This window comes from Liolophura sinensis, chromosome 7, assembly GCF_032854445.1.
Source record: "Liolophura sinensis isolate JHLJ2023 chromosome 7, CUHK_Ljap_v2, whole genome shotgun sequence".
In the NCBI taxonomy this organism is placed as follows: domain Eukaryota; kingdom Metazoa; phylum Mollusca; class Polyplacophora; order Chitonida; family Chitonidae; genus Liolophura; species Liolophura sinensis.
Window position 1 is genome coordinate 16,359,795 of NC_088301.1, and position 17,234 is coordinate 16,377,028.

The 17,234-nt window shown below is 35.2% G+C and overlaps 1 protein-coding gene across 2 annotated transcripts; it reads left to right on the plus strand.

The window, feature by feature from the left end:
- The first annotated feature begins 621 nt into the window (after positions 1–621).
- Positions 622–11,148, plus strand: LOC135471140 (very long chain fatty acid elongase 4-like). 2 transcript variants are annotated; one of them, XM_064750229.1, is made up of 8 exons: positions 622–695; positions 2,482–2,557; positions 3,004–3,191; positions 5,973–6,053; positions 6,820–6,876; positions 7,114–7,228; positions 10,124–10,251; positions 10,846–11,148. In XM_064750229.1, the coding sequence occupies exons 2-8, from the start codon at positions 2,500–2,502 to the stop codon at positions 11,017–11,019; spliced, it is 801 nt and encodes a 266-aa protein (XP_064606299.1). In that variant the 5' UTR covers positions 622–695; positions 2,482–2,499; the 3' UTR covers positions 11,020–11,148. The 2 variants fall into 2 exon arrangements, with proteins under 2 accessions (XP_064606299.1, XP_064606301.1); XM_064750231.1 differs by lacking the exon at positions 622–695 and adding an exon at positions 1,354–1,465.
- Positions 11,149–17,234: the final 6,086 nt, after the last annotated feature.

Sequence of the window (17,234 nt, forward strand, 5' to 3'; positions counted from 1 at the left end):
TTGCCTGGGTTTAACACGATATACGTATACATGTACATGTACTTTTTGATGGTTACCGATATTAAAATAAATTCCATGCCTTGAAATTGGGGTATACGGTCCTGCAGTGCTTGGGAACATATATGATGCGTAAAGAAGAAAATTTTAATGCTCACCCAGCGACAAGCCATATATTGCCAAGTTATGGTTAGACTTTCGGAATTTAGCTAGGGCAAGAGTCAGTTTCGGTGGAAACTCGAACAGACACTTTTCGAACACAACTTTTGTCTTTTGATTAACTTATAAAAAGCACAATCTGATGAAAAGTTAATTATATTGATTTACATATTCTGTAGGCCTTCTTGTCATTCAGAGATAGTTTTACAATTTAAGAGGCTGACCACTTCTATTAGGCATCAAACTTAACCATGTATAACTAAATCCACATTTATTAAGACTGTTTTTGATATCTTTTAACCTGATTGAATTACCTTCCAAAAAAGATATTTTATAAACCAGGTGGGACAACTTTGTACCACAAAAGGTCAATTTGCCCCTAAACCATATCAATTTTTCTGACCAGATAAAGATGATGCCGGCTTCAGTTGCGTCCCTTGAGACACTCTCGTTTACGCCGGTATACTTTGGACCCCGATTAGCAGCTTGAGCTCGCTTTTCAGCGTGGTTAGTTACATCTGTGTGGGAATATAAGAAAGGTACTAAATGTAGTTACATTATGTTCAGATTGAGTACATTCTACGTTATTGTTTTTGTGCTACCAAACGGACGAGTTCATTCATTTACGAGTTAATTATTGTCGTGAATTAGATATGTGTTGTTGTTGTTGTTCAGCGTGTTAGTGTGTATTAAAAGAAGTGTTGTTCAATTGAGTTTATCGGGGTCACGAAATATGTGTAACGCGTTCAAGGGCATAGTTATTTGATACTGCCAATGTTTTGATAAGGGATTTGGGTCAGGCTGCAGCTTAGGTTGGAAATCCGCAGTGATAGGTGACAGAATGTTACAGTGTTATATCTATATGTTATTGATGTTGGTGTATATTTGCTGCACGGTTCCACGGGATAGTTTTTAGGACTGAGCTTAGGTCCTTGTATTCGTTCAATGGGCTCGGTCATACTCCTATACCTGTACTGTACTTACAAAGAAGAAGAGGTTTTCTCCACTGTATTTATTTATTTGATTAGTGTTTTACGCCGTACTCAAGAATATTTCACTTATATGACGGTGGCCAGCATTATGGTGGGCGGAAACCAGGCAGAGCCCAGGGAAAACCCATGATCATCTGCAGGCTGCTGGAAGACCTTACTACGTACTTGCCGCTTATAGAAATAAAGTATTCCTCATTAGTTTTACATTCGTTTGTTTTTCATGGTGCCCTGTCAGTCTGTTGTAGCGAGTAGTTTGTTGAAAATATCAACATCGTGGTGAGGACTCGTCAAAATGGCAGCAGTAAAATACTAACAGAGTAATTCTTTATTTCTGAAATTGGTAAAACTTTGTTTACATCATTGTTTTTTTATATACAGTACACTACATATATAGTAGTTGGACCATTATAAGGGCCTCTGAACTAAGAACCGGTAGGCCGATTCAACTGTTCCACTGTGTGGATGTCCTTGCCACAAGTCTTTTCACAACAGCCCTGATTGCCTAAACTTATGCACTGTAGCTCTTGTGACATTAATTGCAAAAAATGTGTTATCGGTTTCCTAAACAATGTTGACGAAACCACTGAAGGCTTCTTCTTGACTCATCAGGACAGCTCAAACTTGTTCAGAAGTTCATGTATTGCATTTTCATGTAGATTAGAAGACACAATTTATGATTTACTTGTTTTATTTTTCTTAGTTTGTTGGAAGGGAGGGTGGGGGTTCTGTGAAATGAATCTGTTTCTTGCATTTTCTCTGTCATCAACTTTTTAAGAATTTTGCAGATTATGATGATCAATGGTTTCTGCTTGAGTCCCTTAATTTAGGACTTTATACACGCTATTAAACTTTCACATGTTAACAGAACAGAAAGAGAGCATGGGGAAAGAGAGACTGAGGGTGGGTGTGAAGGTGGAGGCATTGAAGTTGGAGAGGGGGTGGGGGTCATAGATTTAGCCTGAATTTGTAATCAGGCCATCTCGTTTCCAATTTTCTGTTATTTTCCGTATCACCTCCATGTTAATTCTATCATAATAGGGTCTCTCAAAGACACTGAGTACCCCCCCCCCCTCCCACCCAAGCCTAAAGCTATAGGGGGAGGTGACGGTTTGTGATTTGTCAAAATCAGCCTATCCTGACTTTTACTGGTGCCTTTAGTTTCACTGCATTTATTGCACAGTAAGATAACCAAAAGTGAACATGAAAACTGTAATAAATCTGTGAAACGTTCCCATATACATGTATCAGCAAGATACATTTCTCACTTTGGTTTGGTAATTTATCTGGAAATAATACAGTCATTTCACTCCTTGTTTTGTTCTTCTTCTTTCAGTTTGAGTACTTGTCATAGATGATGGCACTAGTGAAACAGGCTGAAGAGTTCTATGGGTGGATGATTGAAAAGGGGGGTAAGTCAGTTTTTTTTTCGTTTGCGGTTGGAGCTGCTTAGTTTACCCTAGTTTTAAAAAAAAAGGACCAAACTTACAGTATGTCAAAGGTTTTGCCCTATACATGTGTGCTGATAAGGTGTTGTATGAACAAGTCATAAGACAGATACATAGGAAGGAACTACTTCATGGCCTATGTGATAATGTATACCCTTATATGTACATACACAACATAAAACCTTCATTAATTGCCCTGAAGGTGGTTCTAACATGCTGATAATATATCTTGTCTCTCTGCATAGTTTGGAGAAATCAGAGCTGCGTAATCAAAATATTTAATCTTACATATACAAATGAAAAAGTTTGTACATTTTCCTTAAAACAGCATCTAGAGTAGACTTAAGCCGGTGTGTACATAAAATATTGGAGACCGTGATCATGTTGATTTAGGTGAGCTCTCTTTTCAGATCCACGTGTAGATGACTGGCTATTAATGAAAACTCCTTTTCCAATCATCGTTATATTTTTTGCCTACATCGGCCTGGTGATATTCGGACCAAAGATTATGAAGAATCAGAGCCCGTTCAATTTGAAATGGATTCTTGTGCCATACAATTTTTTCTGCGTGGGCTTATCTGCATATATGTTTTATGAGGTAATCATGGGTAAAAACACAATTATTGTACAACATTTAATACTAGCCCCCTGTTGGTGGTAACCGAGGGGACTACATACATATGTTCAGGGCTTGAAATGGGGGCCTGCGAATGGTGAAAAGCAGGCCGAAAATTTGCCATAGCATCCAAACTTAAAACCGGCCTGCCAAAAAAAAAAAAAAAAAAAAAAAAATCAACAAATAAAATCGCAGGTTAAGCATGAGATGTTAATATATGGACAACTGTAAGCTCTGCTGTCTAATTTATGGCGGCGTGATAAAGATACAACGAATTTATTACTGACCAAAAACGTAGGAAACACTGTTCATGGCTGTTGCAAACCACAGAGAGATGTTACAAGAGATAACTCTGCGCTGAAAGCTACTGTGCTTGTGTGCTCATGTGCACTCGTATTGCGGCATGTACTTCAGTTTTTGAGTCAACTAAAAGCGAAACCAGTGTTGACTTCTTGTTTGAATTGAAGATGAAAGGATCCTTTCAGTTACTAGTACACATTTAAATCCATTTCAGACTAGTTATATGCAGAAAATTTGTTAAAGTGTTAGCTTTTCTCTGTTCAAAGTCTGAATTGAATCTAAGGCCATGGCCAGAAAACATGGATAATGAGACCGCTGCGAAGACGATAAGCGATAGCCGCATGCCTTGACTGAAACATTTGGACTTGACCTTGCTCGTTCAACTGACTGAGCAAGTTGTTCTTTCTATTTCTAATCCATGATGACTGATGAAACCATCGCTAAACTGGTCATTGAGGACTACGTTGTCCTGTGAGGTTGATTTCCATGTCTTTTGGCAAACGGTTCTGAAATGTTAGTATACCGGACTTACCATGACTGCAAATAATTATTTCAACAAGTGAGAAGGACATATTTCTGTGGATTGCAAGAACATATCGACTTAGGATTGGATTTACACTTGCAGAAGTGATAATAAAGGTCCTATTCTCTTCTGCTGTAGAGTGAATTTACAAGCCCACTTAGTTATGAACGGACTGGATTTTGGAATTCAATGATTAAACATTGAGTCTGGCAAATATCAGAAAGTTGTTGAAAAGAGACCTCCACGTTTAATTTAATTGAGCTACTATATTGGCAGGCCATGTTTAAAAATTGTAGGTTTTCTGATAGTGTGCCTGCTAAAACTTTATGACTGGGAAAAAGCAACAGGCCAAAGGAGATTTTCTAATTCGAGGCCTGATGTGTTCCCGTCAGGTATCAGTCTATCTCACCTACAGTTTTCTGCATTATTTTGCGTTACCTTTTTGAACATGTTTATTACGACGAGATACAGGACAAGTTTACAGGACAATTTATAAATTTTTGGTCATATTTTTGGTGCTTGGCTTTTTTGGATTTTGTTGGACTTGGTCATTTTCACTTAATATATTACACAATTTGCCACAGTTCTTCTTGTAATCCTGTGATGCATTTCATTTCAAGTTGGTTTCAAGTACATCTTATCATAATAATGCACCTTTATGACGTGTGAGTTTGGTGATTATCTATGACTTTTTGTCAAGTTATACTACCCTAAGTCCTGAGCCTTTTTGCATATGACTTTCAGTGCAATTTATGCACATTTTTTATTAGATTTTGGAGACAAAACAACATTGGTTGGACTGGCCAGTTTCAGGGTTTCATAAAAAGGAAAATTGTATAAGTCTACACAGAATAATGCCTTCAAGATATGCTTGAATAAACAAAAGAGCAAACATGAGAAATGGTTGAAGAATTAGAGAGTAACAAAAACCACTGTTTTTCTTAATATGAGAACTGTTTTTATTAAAGATCCAAGCATTTATATGAAAATCTCCATATACATGTACATTTTAATTTTGGTTGGAAGTACACTACTGTAAGCTGTACTCTATCATTTGGAATAATGCTCCATACTTAGCTGTTACATGGGAACCAATAGGGCGAGTGTGTATTACGCAGTGATACTTTCAGAAAGCTTATTAGAGCAGGCAGTGGTTAAGGGTGTTTGCCCTCCAATTCCGACTCGAGGTGTGGGTCCAAATCTGGCCTCGGACAGAGAATTTGAAGATTACTGTGGTTTCCACCGGCCACTGTGGTTTCCGTTGGCCACTGTGGTTTCTGCCGGCCACTGGTTTATGCCGGCCACTGTGGTTTCCGTTGGCCACTGTGGTTTTCGCCGGCCACTGTGGTTTCCGTTGGCCACTGTGGTTTCCGCTGGCCACTGTGGTTTTCGCCGGCCACTGTGGTATCCCTTAAAACAGACCGCCATTGTATAAGTGAAAAATTCTTGAGCATGTCATTATAAAGAAACAATCAAATAGATTCAAAATGCTTGTTTCTTTATTTATATATTTTCTTATGTAATGGATTAGGGAAGATATCAATGGTTCCAGCGCTTAGTATTATTATTTAAGAAAACTGATGTTGAAATGTGAAAACGGTCACTTTATTTCATGCATTTGTCATATTGTAAGTGACAGTTTCCGCTTTATATTGGGGTGTTCAAGCTAAATGATCTCCCCGTTGGGTTGAAAATATTTACTGTATCTGATAAATCAGAACATTTTGGGATGATCATATACTAAGATCACTTGCTTACAGAATAATTTTAAAATGTGTTGAAATATGAATTTTCTAAGTTTTCCTGTATTCTTTGAAACTCTTGAGAATCACTGGGATGATTTGTGTGGCTTTCAATCCTTCTGATTTTTGTATTTTGTATCTTTACATGTATGTGAAATTTGCGACAGTAAGCCATGCGTATGCTCAATTTGCTTTCAGTTTGTGGTAACATCGGTGATGTCAGGGTACAGCTATATATGTCAACCAGTAGACTACTCACAGAGCCCTCTAGCACTCAGGGTAATATTGTGCACTAACCCAGCTGTTGTCTTCTTTGAAATGAAAGTGGATATACTCAGTGGTTTCTTGCTTAAAAGGCTTAATGCTTAGCTGTTCTGCCATACTAACTTAAAATAAGAAACACTTTTTTCACAATTACTGGATGATTCTAACCAAAGCTTTTTTGAAACTGGCGACCCAGCTTACATGTATGTCTTTACATTATCTATAATTGACTTGAAATTGATTTTTAGAATTTTTGTCTAGAAGTCACACGGTGAAGTGACTGCCATTAAAATGAGAAAAGAGGAATATTCTAATCCTTCAGCCTCTTGAACGGCATCTAAGGCCAATATTTTGAAACATTCAGAGAGAACTAGGTGGATAATGGTAATATGCACAATTTTATAAAGCTTCCATCTTAAATGACATAAAGAAACCATTTTATATAATACATAGTTTTATTTATCAACTTTTCCGTAATAATTGTATGCATAAATTCCAGTGCAAAAAGGTTGAAGATTTACAGTAAATGTAAGAGCTTACTAGAGCTCGTTTTACACAGCACAACTACTAACAGCAATTTGTCGAGGCATAAGTTACTCTAGCCGTAAGTCACTTTGTAAAATGCAAACAAAGCTTTAAATTCTCCTTTCTGCTGGATCCCAGTTTGCATATTGTATAACATTCTAAAAAAAACTAACTGCTTTATAGAAATGAGTTTGAAGTAGACAGATTTATGGAAGCTAAGTTAATTCAAGCTGTTTGTCTTCTTTGATATTTTTAGATGGCCAGTGTGTGTTGGTGGTTTTTCTTTTCCAAAGTAATAGAGCTTCTAGATACGGTAAGTTTCAATAGGTAGCCATTACAGAATCCAGAAACATTGAAAACTAAAACTGAAAGTAGCTTTGTTCTAAATATTTTAAGAGACTATCAGCTGAAATTGACTTTTTTCATTTTTCCACACCTACAGATACTTCGAAGTAAAACTTACCTGGATTTTTTTGGTTAGATGTTTTACTAGATTTTTTAGTTTAACTGGTAGTTTAGTTTTATTTACTATTCTGTTACATGTTTCCAGGCATTCTTTATACTGAGGAAGAAGACAGAGCAGATAAGCTTCTTGCATGTGTACCACCATTGTACAATGATCATGAACTGGTGGTTGGGAGTGAAGTATGTGGCAGGGGGACAGTGTAAGTCATCATAGCTTTTCTCCACTCAAGAATAAAATAGCTCTGGGAGTTAAATTAGAAAACAAAAGAATAATGCAAATATCAGAAAAAAGAGAATGAAACGTTATTTGTAATTATAGCCTTTAATGTTTTTTGGATTTTTTTTTTCGGGGGGAAAAGGGTACTGTAAATGCCTTTTTATTCACGGGCATAAACTTTCGCGGATTTGGTAAGAAGACACATTCGCGGGAATCAACTTTCGCGGATCTTAACAGAATTTTGGGTCAACTGATAAACAAATGTCAAACTTCAATACAGAAAGGTCAAGTAATAAAACATTTCAAGCATTCAAGTAGCAATGTTATCATTTAAACTTGTGTGTACCTGTAAAATATGACACAAATTCTATAGAATACAGTAACTTGATCAGACAAAGGAAGTTAATCCTCCTAAACTTTTAATCTTTTGAAGACAAAGCCCTTAGCTGCTGTGTGAGCAAATATTCGTGTCACTCACTACGGGAGATGACGAAGGATTACATGTGATATAAATAAATCCCACTGTTTAATTCTTATGCATGAGCACTTTGCATGAGTGAAACTTTGAGTGAACTATGTCAGTTGTGAGTAAATTTCTAAGAAGTCATCATTATGAAAAGGAAGTCTGAAGTGCTGAAACCCCCGAGCAATGTATCGGGCGCGTCGGAAAGGTGATCTGACTGGAAGGCAAGTATAGTCGATAAGAAAACAGCCTCTCTCATTGTATGTATATCATATCATGTACACACATCCAGTACAAATTATCAATTTGTTTGTCATTAACTGCGGCAATAAATCGACAACAACATGGCAGTGTGGCGATACTTAGACGGAGCTAAGCCTCCTTAAAAGAAAGCAAGATTAACTGACGATCAGTTCAGGTGGATTTGTGAAAGCCGGAATACATTCTGATTAGGTATTTTTAATTAACGCTTTTGAGAAAGTATTATAACTGTAGTGCTTGTTAACAAATTTATAACTGTAATGCATGCTACATTAATAAATTACTTTCATGTATTTTATATCCGATGGCACTTATTTTCGCGGAAATGTGTTTGCCGCGAAATCAGTGAGCATTAGTACCACGTGAATAAAAAGGCATTTACAGTATTTGAAAATATTTTTATTTGGTGGCTAGTTTGGACCACCTTTTGGTATGTATTGTCTCTGTAATAATGATCTAAGTAAGGATGTGATACATGTCTAATAATTTAACTGGAATGTAAATTTATTGTTAATATTTAAACACATGCATTTAATATGAATTATGGTAATATTTCAGAATGTATTAAAAATGTAAACATAATTAAAATTAAGGTTAAACACATTTGCTAGCTGAAAAGTCCAAATTCTAGCCCAGATATGTTTATTAATCATACCTTGCATCCTCATATAAAACATTAAGTATGTCACTGTTTACCAACAGGCGATCCCAAATATCTGCCAGTACAAAAAATATTTTCAAATGTGCTTTCTCCTAAAATGTGGAAAAATTTTGAAGACCATATTTACAAATAACTTCATACATTTTTTTATCTGAAGTTTACATTATTTTTATATTTTCTTTAAAGAATAGGGATTTGTGGATAAGAATTTATTCTGCTACATGAGTGACATTTTGGTTTGAATTAAATGAAAGCACCTGCAGGATGCAAAATGTTTGCATGTCCACCTGCCATGTACATATAAAATTTGCTTGTGACTGATTGAATGAATGAAATACATGCACAGTTTTCCTGTTGTGAGATAAGGGCATCATTTGAGAGCTAACAAAAGCGGCCAATAAAGGTTTTCTTCAATTTTGCAACTTAGACATACATGTGCGTTTTTTGGGTCGCTGTAGTCTTTTTAGCGAATAGAATAGAAGATGGTCATTAGGGGAAATGAATAATGCATCATTGATGCAAGTCTAAACCTCCAGACACAGCTGGTAATGGCATGATCTGGCGGACAATATTAGGCAAACAAAGACTGTTAATAGTCCAGCCATTTTTATTACGGACCTTACCAATGCTGATGTTTCAGTGATGATTTGCTGTTATTGCAGAGAATTTAAACTAAAGAATAAATTCATGAAAAATTCAAGAGGAGTTTTGCTAAAAACAGGTAAAGGTAACATTTGGGAAAGACAGATGACAGAAAGAAAGTGGAGTGTTAAGATATGGTAAACATCTCTTGTGGGATTAGAATTTAACAGTAAACAAGAGATTAAAGGATAAACCAGGAAAGATGAAAGGTGTGGAGATTTTGCAGAAAGTGAAAGGAATTACGTTTGCAGTCAAAAGAGTCAAAACAAATTGTCTTGCTTTTTCATTTCATAAACTAATATAGTGAGTTTCTTAAGTGGCAACAACTCATGCAGAGTTATCATCATGATTTTGCACATATGCGTGCAGTAGAAATATTGCTGAGCTTGACGAAAATCGTCAAGGGCATATATTTTCAGGTTCACAAATCATTTACATTGCATCAAAGTAGCTTTTTAGGTAAGCTTCATTGTGCAAGGTTAAACTACATCTGTACATGTACCATTGTACAAAGTACGTTGTGAGAAATCAGAAAAATAATATATAGCAGGTCCGTTTCCTTCTGAACACTTTCACGTGTAATTCTTGTGAAATGACCCTTGTGAACTTCATTGTCTCTTTTGTGCATTGGAACACGTTAAGAGAAATATTTTAGTCCTTACCTATTTCTGAAGTATAAGTCCTGAAGCTTTGCATTCATGTGTCTCCTAGAGGTAAGATCTTTGGGAGCCTTTGCCGCCAAATATAAGTTTGCAGAACTGATCACTAGAGTTCTTTTTTCGTGTCAAGACTTATGCAGTACTCTAGTAGACCCACGTTGATTAAGTTGTTTCTGTTGTTTTTTTTCCCAGCATTTTTCGTGGCCATGTTAAACTCTTTTGTTCACATCATCATGTACACATACTACGGCTGTGCCGCCATAGGACCGCACATGCAGAAGTATTTGTGGTGGAAAAGATACCTGACAAGGCTGCAGTTGGTGAGTTGATTACCTGTGCCTGACCGAGGAAATCTACATTAACATGTAATGGTGATTTGAAAGAAATAAAACTTAAAACAGGTAACCGACCTGCGTATAATTTGCAAAATTGCAGGCTTTATTATGAAACATAAATTGGTGCATCAATACTACTTAGGTACTTCATTTCTGGATAAAAAAAGGATAATAAAATGGTAGATCTACCATTTGTAAGCATATTTTTGGAGTTTTATAAAACTTCTGGATGCAAGAACAGTGCTTCCAGTCCTGGTAATGTTCTATCTAGATTCTGACTACATGTAGGCCTACTGTGTAGATCATCTTTCTGTCTAGTAATTTCTGGATTGTTGCTGACATAAGAGTCTACACTGAGTCATTACATACTACCAGCCCTTGACTTCTGACATCAAGAGTTCAAACCCAGCTCTGGCTGGTTCAGCAGGGTGATTATGCAAAAGAGTTATCTGTGAGTGCAGAGTGGTTCTTAGGCCAGCCGTTGTAAAACTTAAACTTTAAGTGAAATACATATTTTTATTTTAAGTACAATACCAATCAGTGAATGGAGTGAAGCAAATGTTACATTTTCTTTTTCAGCTCCAGTTCATCTTGTTCGTGGTACACACCACAACCAATCTACTGGTGGAATGTGACTACCCCCAAGGATACAATATAGCGGTCTTTATTTATGCAATATCTCTCATTATTTTATTTGGAAACTTTTACTACAAGTCCTATGTTGCCAAGAGAACACAGTCAAAGAAAGATTGATGAAGTGCTTTCAAATCTAGCATAATTCCATCAGATAGAACATTTTCTCAACCGCACATTAGTATTCACTTCCATCCTGTGAGTGCCTAACAGTTCAGATGTACATACGTTGTATGTATAGTTAAATGTCCGCCAAATGATGTCTAAATGTGGCATTTTTATTGATGCGTTTTACTTTTTTTAAGTCATTCATCACAACAGCATTTGGTTACTGTACTTGTTGTTGTTGTTGTTGTTTTTTTCTTAGTTGATATGTACTTTTAAGTTAATTTTTTATTTCAGTTGTTAGATTTTTATACTTTTTGGACCGCTCAGCGGGTGGCAGCATGCGGTAGAAGTACGTACCCATTGTCTATGATAAAACTGACATCATAATTTGTACAGAGGATGAATTATAAGGGTTTCTTCCTTGATCAAAGTCCCGTTCCATACTCTTCGTTATTGTCACGTTTGTCAATAGACGTGTAGTTGCATTGACTTTTGATTGACACCTTATTGCGTGTTATCCAGCAATACACTGAATAAAGTTACAGTGTATTCAGAAAAGTTGTAGAAATTTACCTTTGACTGTAAGTATGATACTCCTGTTTCCTTGTGCAATATTCTCCTAACACGTCACTGTGGTTTTTTACAACCACCTAAATTCAGGGGACAGTATTGAAATATGACTTCATAAATCATAGAATATGGGAACCTTTTCTGTCATGAGGTGATTTCTGGGCCCAGTTTTTCAAAACCGTTTGAGCTAATACTGTTATTAAGTCATATGTTAAAAAATTTTAGCAGAACTCTGCTTCGAATACAGTTGTTCAAATCCAAAGTATGACAGCAGCAGTTTTCCCTTAGTTCATGTTTAATATACTCTTACATAATTAATATTGGGCTGCAAATACTTACAAAATTGAATACTTGGCTTTAATCTGGTATTACTTTAATTCTTCAACGTTTTTTCATGTTTGCAATGTGTTTATTCAAGCATATTCTGAAGGCATAATTCTGTGCAGACTGATAAAAATTATACTTTTTTCTGAAGCCCTGAAATTAGCCAATCCAGCCAGTGTAGTTTGGTTTCCAAAGTCAAATTATATATGTGCATAAAATGCACAGAAAGTTGCTCTTTCACGTACAAAAAGGTTGAGGAATTAGGGTAAGTCTTAAGACAACGGGGTCCAGAACATGAAATACATGTTATTGTAAATGAAGTTTTCTAATATCATGTTGACTCTAGCCAAATTCGTGGCTCCCAAGAATTAAGATTTGGACAGAACCAGTTAAGAAGTGTAAAAATCTTCTACATAAACTGTAAGTAAAATGTTTCTCTCTTAAAGTTATGTGTAACATGGATGTCAATCTGTCTTCAGAAAAGTGAGTAGTTTAAGTGTAGCTTAATTAAGCTTCATGCACATGTGTCTTATAACCAATGAAAATTGGCCTTGAAGAACCAGTATTAGTATAAGAATAAAATCCAAATTGAACTTTTGAAAGTTTAATTTGTAGTAACGTTTATGATGGTATCCTGTATCTTCCATGAAATTAATTGCAATTTTATGCCTGAAATGTGCCAAAAACAAAAAAGAAAAAAATTCCAAAAGGTAAAGAGGACCAACCTGTGGAGATGTACAAAGTGGAGCTCTCCAGTGTCAGGAGGGTGGATTTTCCTATAAATTGCCTTCAATTTACACATTCTATCATCTTTTTTTTTTATTTAAAGCCATTTGATGCAGCTAGAAATCATTCAAGTAAATGAGATGTTTACTTTTAACAAACACTTTTTTTTTCTTACCTTTCAATAGAAGTGTAAACATTGTTGTAATTAATAAATATACATATTGTGATGTATTTTGTGGGGAGGGTGGGGGGATTTGGATGCACACATATGTATATTAGTTTGTTGATATTATTCCTGCCAACACCAGTCATAGATCCAGTTTATTTATTTATTTGATGGGCGTTTTACGTTGTACTCAAGAAGACTTTGTTTACACGAAGGCGGCCAGTATTACGGTCGAAGGAAACCAGGCAGAACCCAGGGGCAAGCCACAACCACCTGCAGGTTGCTGACAGACAAGTTAATTAATAGAGAAATTCATATGTATGTTGTACACATATTAAAAAGCAGTTTTGTGTATTTGTCAGTACTTGTGTTGAATTGTACCAAAAGGTTCCTGGGAATATTAACTAGTGCCAGGAATGATATTTGTTATGATCGAGAAACTGCTTGACGCTTTGTTTCAAGAGAAATAATTAATTAATATTATGATATTTTCATTTATGTACAATTTAGGGCGAAACAGTATTTTCTTTAATTGTGCAGCTGGACAAAAATTGTTTTGCACATAATAAAACCCTTTTGTAACAGTATAATGTCTGAAGTCATCACAACTAAGTAAGCTTGATATTTATCAGGTGAACTAGATACACTTTATTAATGGAGAACAAATTATGTACAGTTTATAGTTGAATAGTATTTTCACAACTGAACAAAAATTGTTCTGCACATATTAAAACCTTTTGTAACAGTACAATAGCTGGAGTCGTGGTTACAAGTAAATAAGCGTGTTATTTATTATGTGAACTAGAGACATTTTATTAATGGAGAACAAACTGGTACAATTTACTTCAGTGTGAACATTTTTTGTTTTCAGGAAATTGACATTTCAATAACTGTAGTTTTTGATGTGTATTTAAATGTATGTTTCTGTTTGATAGTCTTAGTCTTGTGCTACTTACTGTAATTCTGTCTTGTGCTACTTACTGTAAGTCTTAGTCTTGTGCTACTTACTGTAAGTCTTAGTCTTGTGCTACTTACTGTAAGTCTTAGTCTTGTGCTACTTACTGTAATTCTTCAACCTTGTCGCATGTTTGTAAGGTGTTTGTTCAAGCTCATTCTGAGGGTATTGTTGTATGTAGACTGATAAAATTACATTTTTTGTGAAAGTCTGAAATTGGTCAACCCAACCATTGTACATTTGTCTCCAAAATCAAATTAAACCATGCATAAATTGAACTGAAATTTCATAGTCAAAAAGGTTGAGGAATGAGGGTAGTTTATTTGGGCGGGGTGGGGGGAAGGAATATTCACAACAGTTCTTTTCGGTAAAATGACTAAGTAGAAAGTATAGTATAGTTGGCGTTGTGATCGTATTCTTTTCTTTGGAAAGTGTACAGGTGTAATATTGTTGTAATAATGTGTATCAAAATTGTGGAACAAAAGTTTACTGTTAAGTAAAAAAAACAATAATCCATGGTGATAATTTACATGCAGGTTCGATGTGAATTGACATGATATGTTCTTGTCTGTCCACCTTCCCTTATGGTTGAGATTTCTGTAGTTGGTTACAAAATGTGCTTTGCAACCAAAATTAAGCTTGGAGAAACTTTTTGTTGCTGACTAAAACGTTCTGCTGGTTGAATGCCTTGAAGTACTGCTGTACATTGAAACACTTGTAAGCCTTAGCCTTGACAAAAGCAGTAAAAATGAAACACATACACTCTGATCTGAGAAATTAAAGTTACAAAAGCTTTAATTTTCTTTTGTTAAGGAAACTCATGGAAAAGTAGAGCATTTGTGATTAAAAATGAATGTTGGCTCAGTGTTAGGCTGATATAACAAATTTATACATGTACAGATCATGTCTGCATGTTTAACGCGGTTGCAACAAAAAAATAGATACCAGTTTTAGTCGGTCTTCAGCACGATTAATTTAACTGCTGAATTTGAAAAATACATGTCTGTATCTGCTGAAAAAGATTCCATTTTATAATGATGACTGTAATTCTTGAACGTTTTCGCATGTTTGCAAGGTGTTTAAGCCTAATCTCAAGGCATGACTCTGTGTTTGATAAAAGTGCACTTTTTGTGAACTCTTGGAATTAACCATTCCAAGCAAAGTAGTCTCCAAATCAAATTTAAAATGTGCATAGATTGCACTGAAAGTTGATCTGTCATGTGCAAAAAAGTTGAGGAATTAGGGTAGCTCTCAAGCCTACTTTTACACCCCTAATTACTCAACCTTTTTGCAAATGGAAAATCAACTTTCAGTACAATTTATGCATACTTATAATTTAATTTTTAAGACAAAAATACATTGGTTGGATTGGCCAGTTTCAGGGCTTTACAAAAATTATAATTTTATCAGTCTACAAAGAATAATGTCTTCAAGTATGCAGGAATAAATACCTTGCAAACATGTGAAAAAGTAGAAGAATCAGAGCATATGTTTAAGAATATACCCGTTCAATTTGTTGAGAAACTGACTGAGAATCCCACTTCTGCATTTTGTTTGGAGAACCTGCTGATGGAGCAGAAGCAGTTTATATCAAAAAAAACTCTGACTGAATATTAAAATTTACCTTAGTAAGGTAAAAACAAAATGTGAAGACTGGTTTAAAGGATACATGAATAGGATCTCTGAAAGAAACATTATGGTTTTAAGGGAAATGAAGAAGGTTATATGTTTGAGTCTTATAATGACAACTCTATTTTACGCATTTTTTCGGAAATTTTTTTTACGCATTTTTTTTGAATTGAAAATCATGTATTTAATTGTCTTACGTTGTCAAATGAACAATAGTGGTTAATTCTTGTAACATATGGCCTACCAACAGCAGAAAATTTCATGTTTTTGAGTGTTCTGTTTATTTGATCAGTGTTTACCACCAAGTTGTTGACTTATATAATGGCTGTCAGGTTTATGGATGTGGGATTAAGATAGAGGTCATCTTAATCCTAGTATGGATATAGGAAACTGGAGTGCCCAGGGTAAACTATCGCCCTTCGGCAGGTAGGCCACTTGATTGACGAATGTTTGATAGGGTAAGGTGATAACACCTTCATGGATTTTAAATATATTTAATCTCGCATTCCTGGGACTGGTCCTAGAGGTTTATAGGAGTAGTATGTATTGAGTAGTAATTTTCTTTCATATTGTATTGTAATGATGTGATGTAATTGATAAACAGATTGCAACTGTCTGTAGCGCAACCTAGCATTATGTTCTAAATGTTAGCTTGTGCTTTTTCTCAGATGTCCACAAAGTTTCATTGTACTTAATTTAGATGTTGTAAAGCAATATTACTGACTCAGATTTACATTACAATATTTGATCACGTGTTAAGTTGTGGATATAAATTGTGCTGTGTATATTCATTTTTTATAACATGTATTTATTTACCAGATATGTTATATTGATGCTATGGCCTTATATCATTACATTTTTCACAGGAGATTTTATGCATATGCAAATGTTAAATATCCACCGTGAATTCCACATAGTATTAAAATGATTCTTATACACCCATGTGCTTGGATTTTGAAGTTTGTTATTTTGTTTATTTGTGTATTTGAATGATGTTTAACACCATCAAATGATTTTCTGTTTTTTTTGAATGAATAGATGAATGTTTAAAGGAGAAGAAAACATAAAAATGATGTCAAACTCAGTTGAAAAAGCATGAAAAGTTATATGCAGATATGGTGTTTCATATTTTTTATATTTTTTCTTTCAGGAGAAAAGGGTGTTTTGAAAATAGTTTTGTATTGGTTGGTATTTGTGACAACCTCTTGGTACACATTGTGTTTGCATAATAGTGTTCTAAATCGGGAGGGGCCTCCGTGGCTTAATCGGTTAACGTGCTAGCGCAGCGTAATGACCCAGGAGTCTCTCACCAATGTGGTCGCTGTGAGTTCAAGTCCAGCTTATGCTGACTTCCTCTCCAGCCGTACGTGGGAAGGTCTCTCAGCAACTTGCGGATGGTCATGGGCTTCCCCCGGGCTGTGCCCGGTTTCCACCCACCATAATGCTGGCCGCCGTCGTATAAGTGAAATATTCTTGAGTACGGCGTAAAACATCAATCAAATAAATAAATAAATAAACTAAATCGGGATATGATGCATGTAAAATTCCTTTGAATGTAAATTGTTTTGTTTATACCAAAACACATGCATTTAATCTAAATTATGATAATATCTTTGAACATATTATCCAAAGTATAAATATAATCAAAATCCAGATTGAACTCATTTGTTATATATTAACAAATATATTTATTGAGCATGTGGTACATCCTCATTTGTAACATTATTATGCATAGACAATGTATACATTATGCCCCAGACACCCACCATACATAAAATTAATTTCAAACATCTTTTCCTCTATAAAGAAGAAATTTGAATCTGAAAATTTTGGTTTTCTCAACTTTTAACGGTTAAT

What these genes read in the sequence shown, in the direction of transcription:
- LOC135471140 (XM_064750229.1), top strand. Translation starts at nt 2,500, where the DNA reads ATGATGGCACTAGTGAAACAGGCTGAAGAGTTCTATGGGTGGATGATT. An exon ending in GTATGTGGCAGGGGGACAGT is followed by an intron (nt 7,229 to 10,123) that starts GTAAGTCATCAT and finishes TTTTTTTCCCAG; the next exon opens with CATTTTTCGTGGCCATGTTA. An exon ending in ACCTGACAAGGCTGCAGTTG is followed by an intron (nt 10,252 to 10,845) that starts GTGAGTTGATTA and finishes TTTCTTTTTCAG; the next exon opens with CTCCAGTTCATCTTGTTCGT.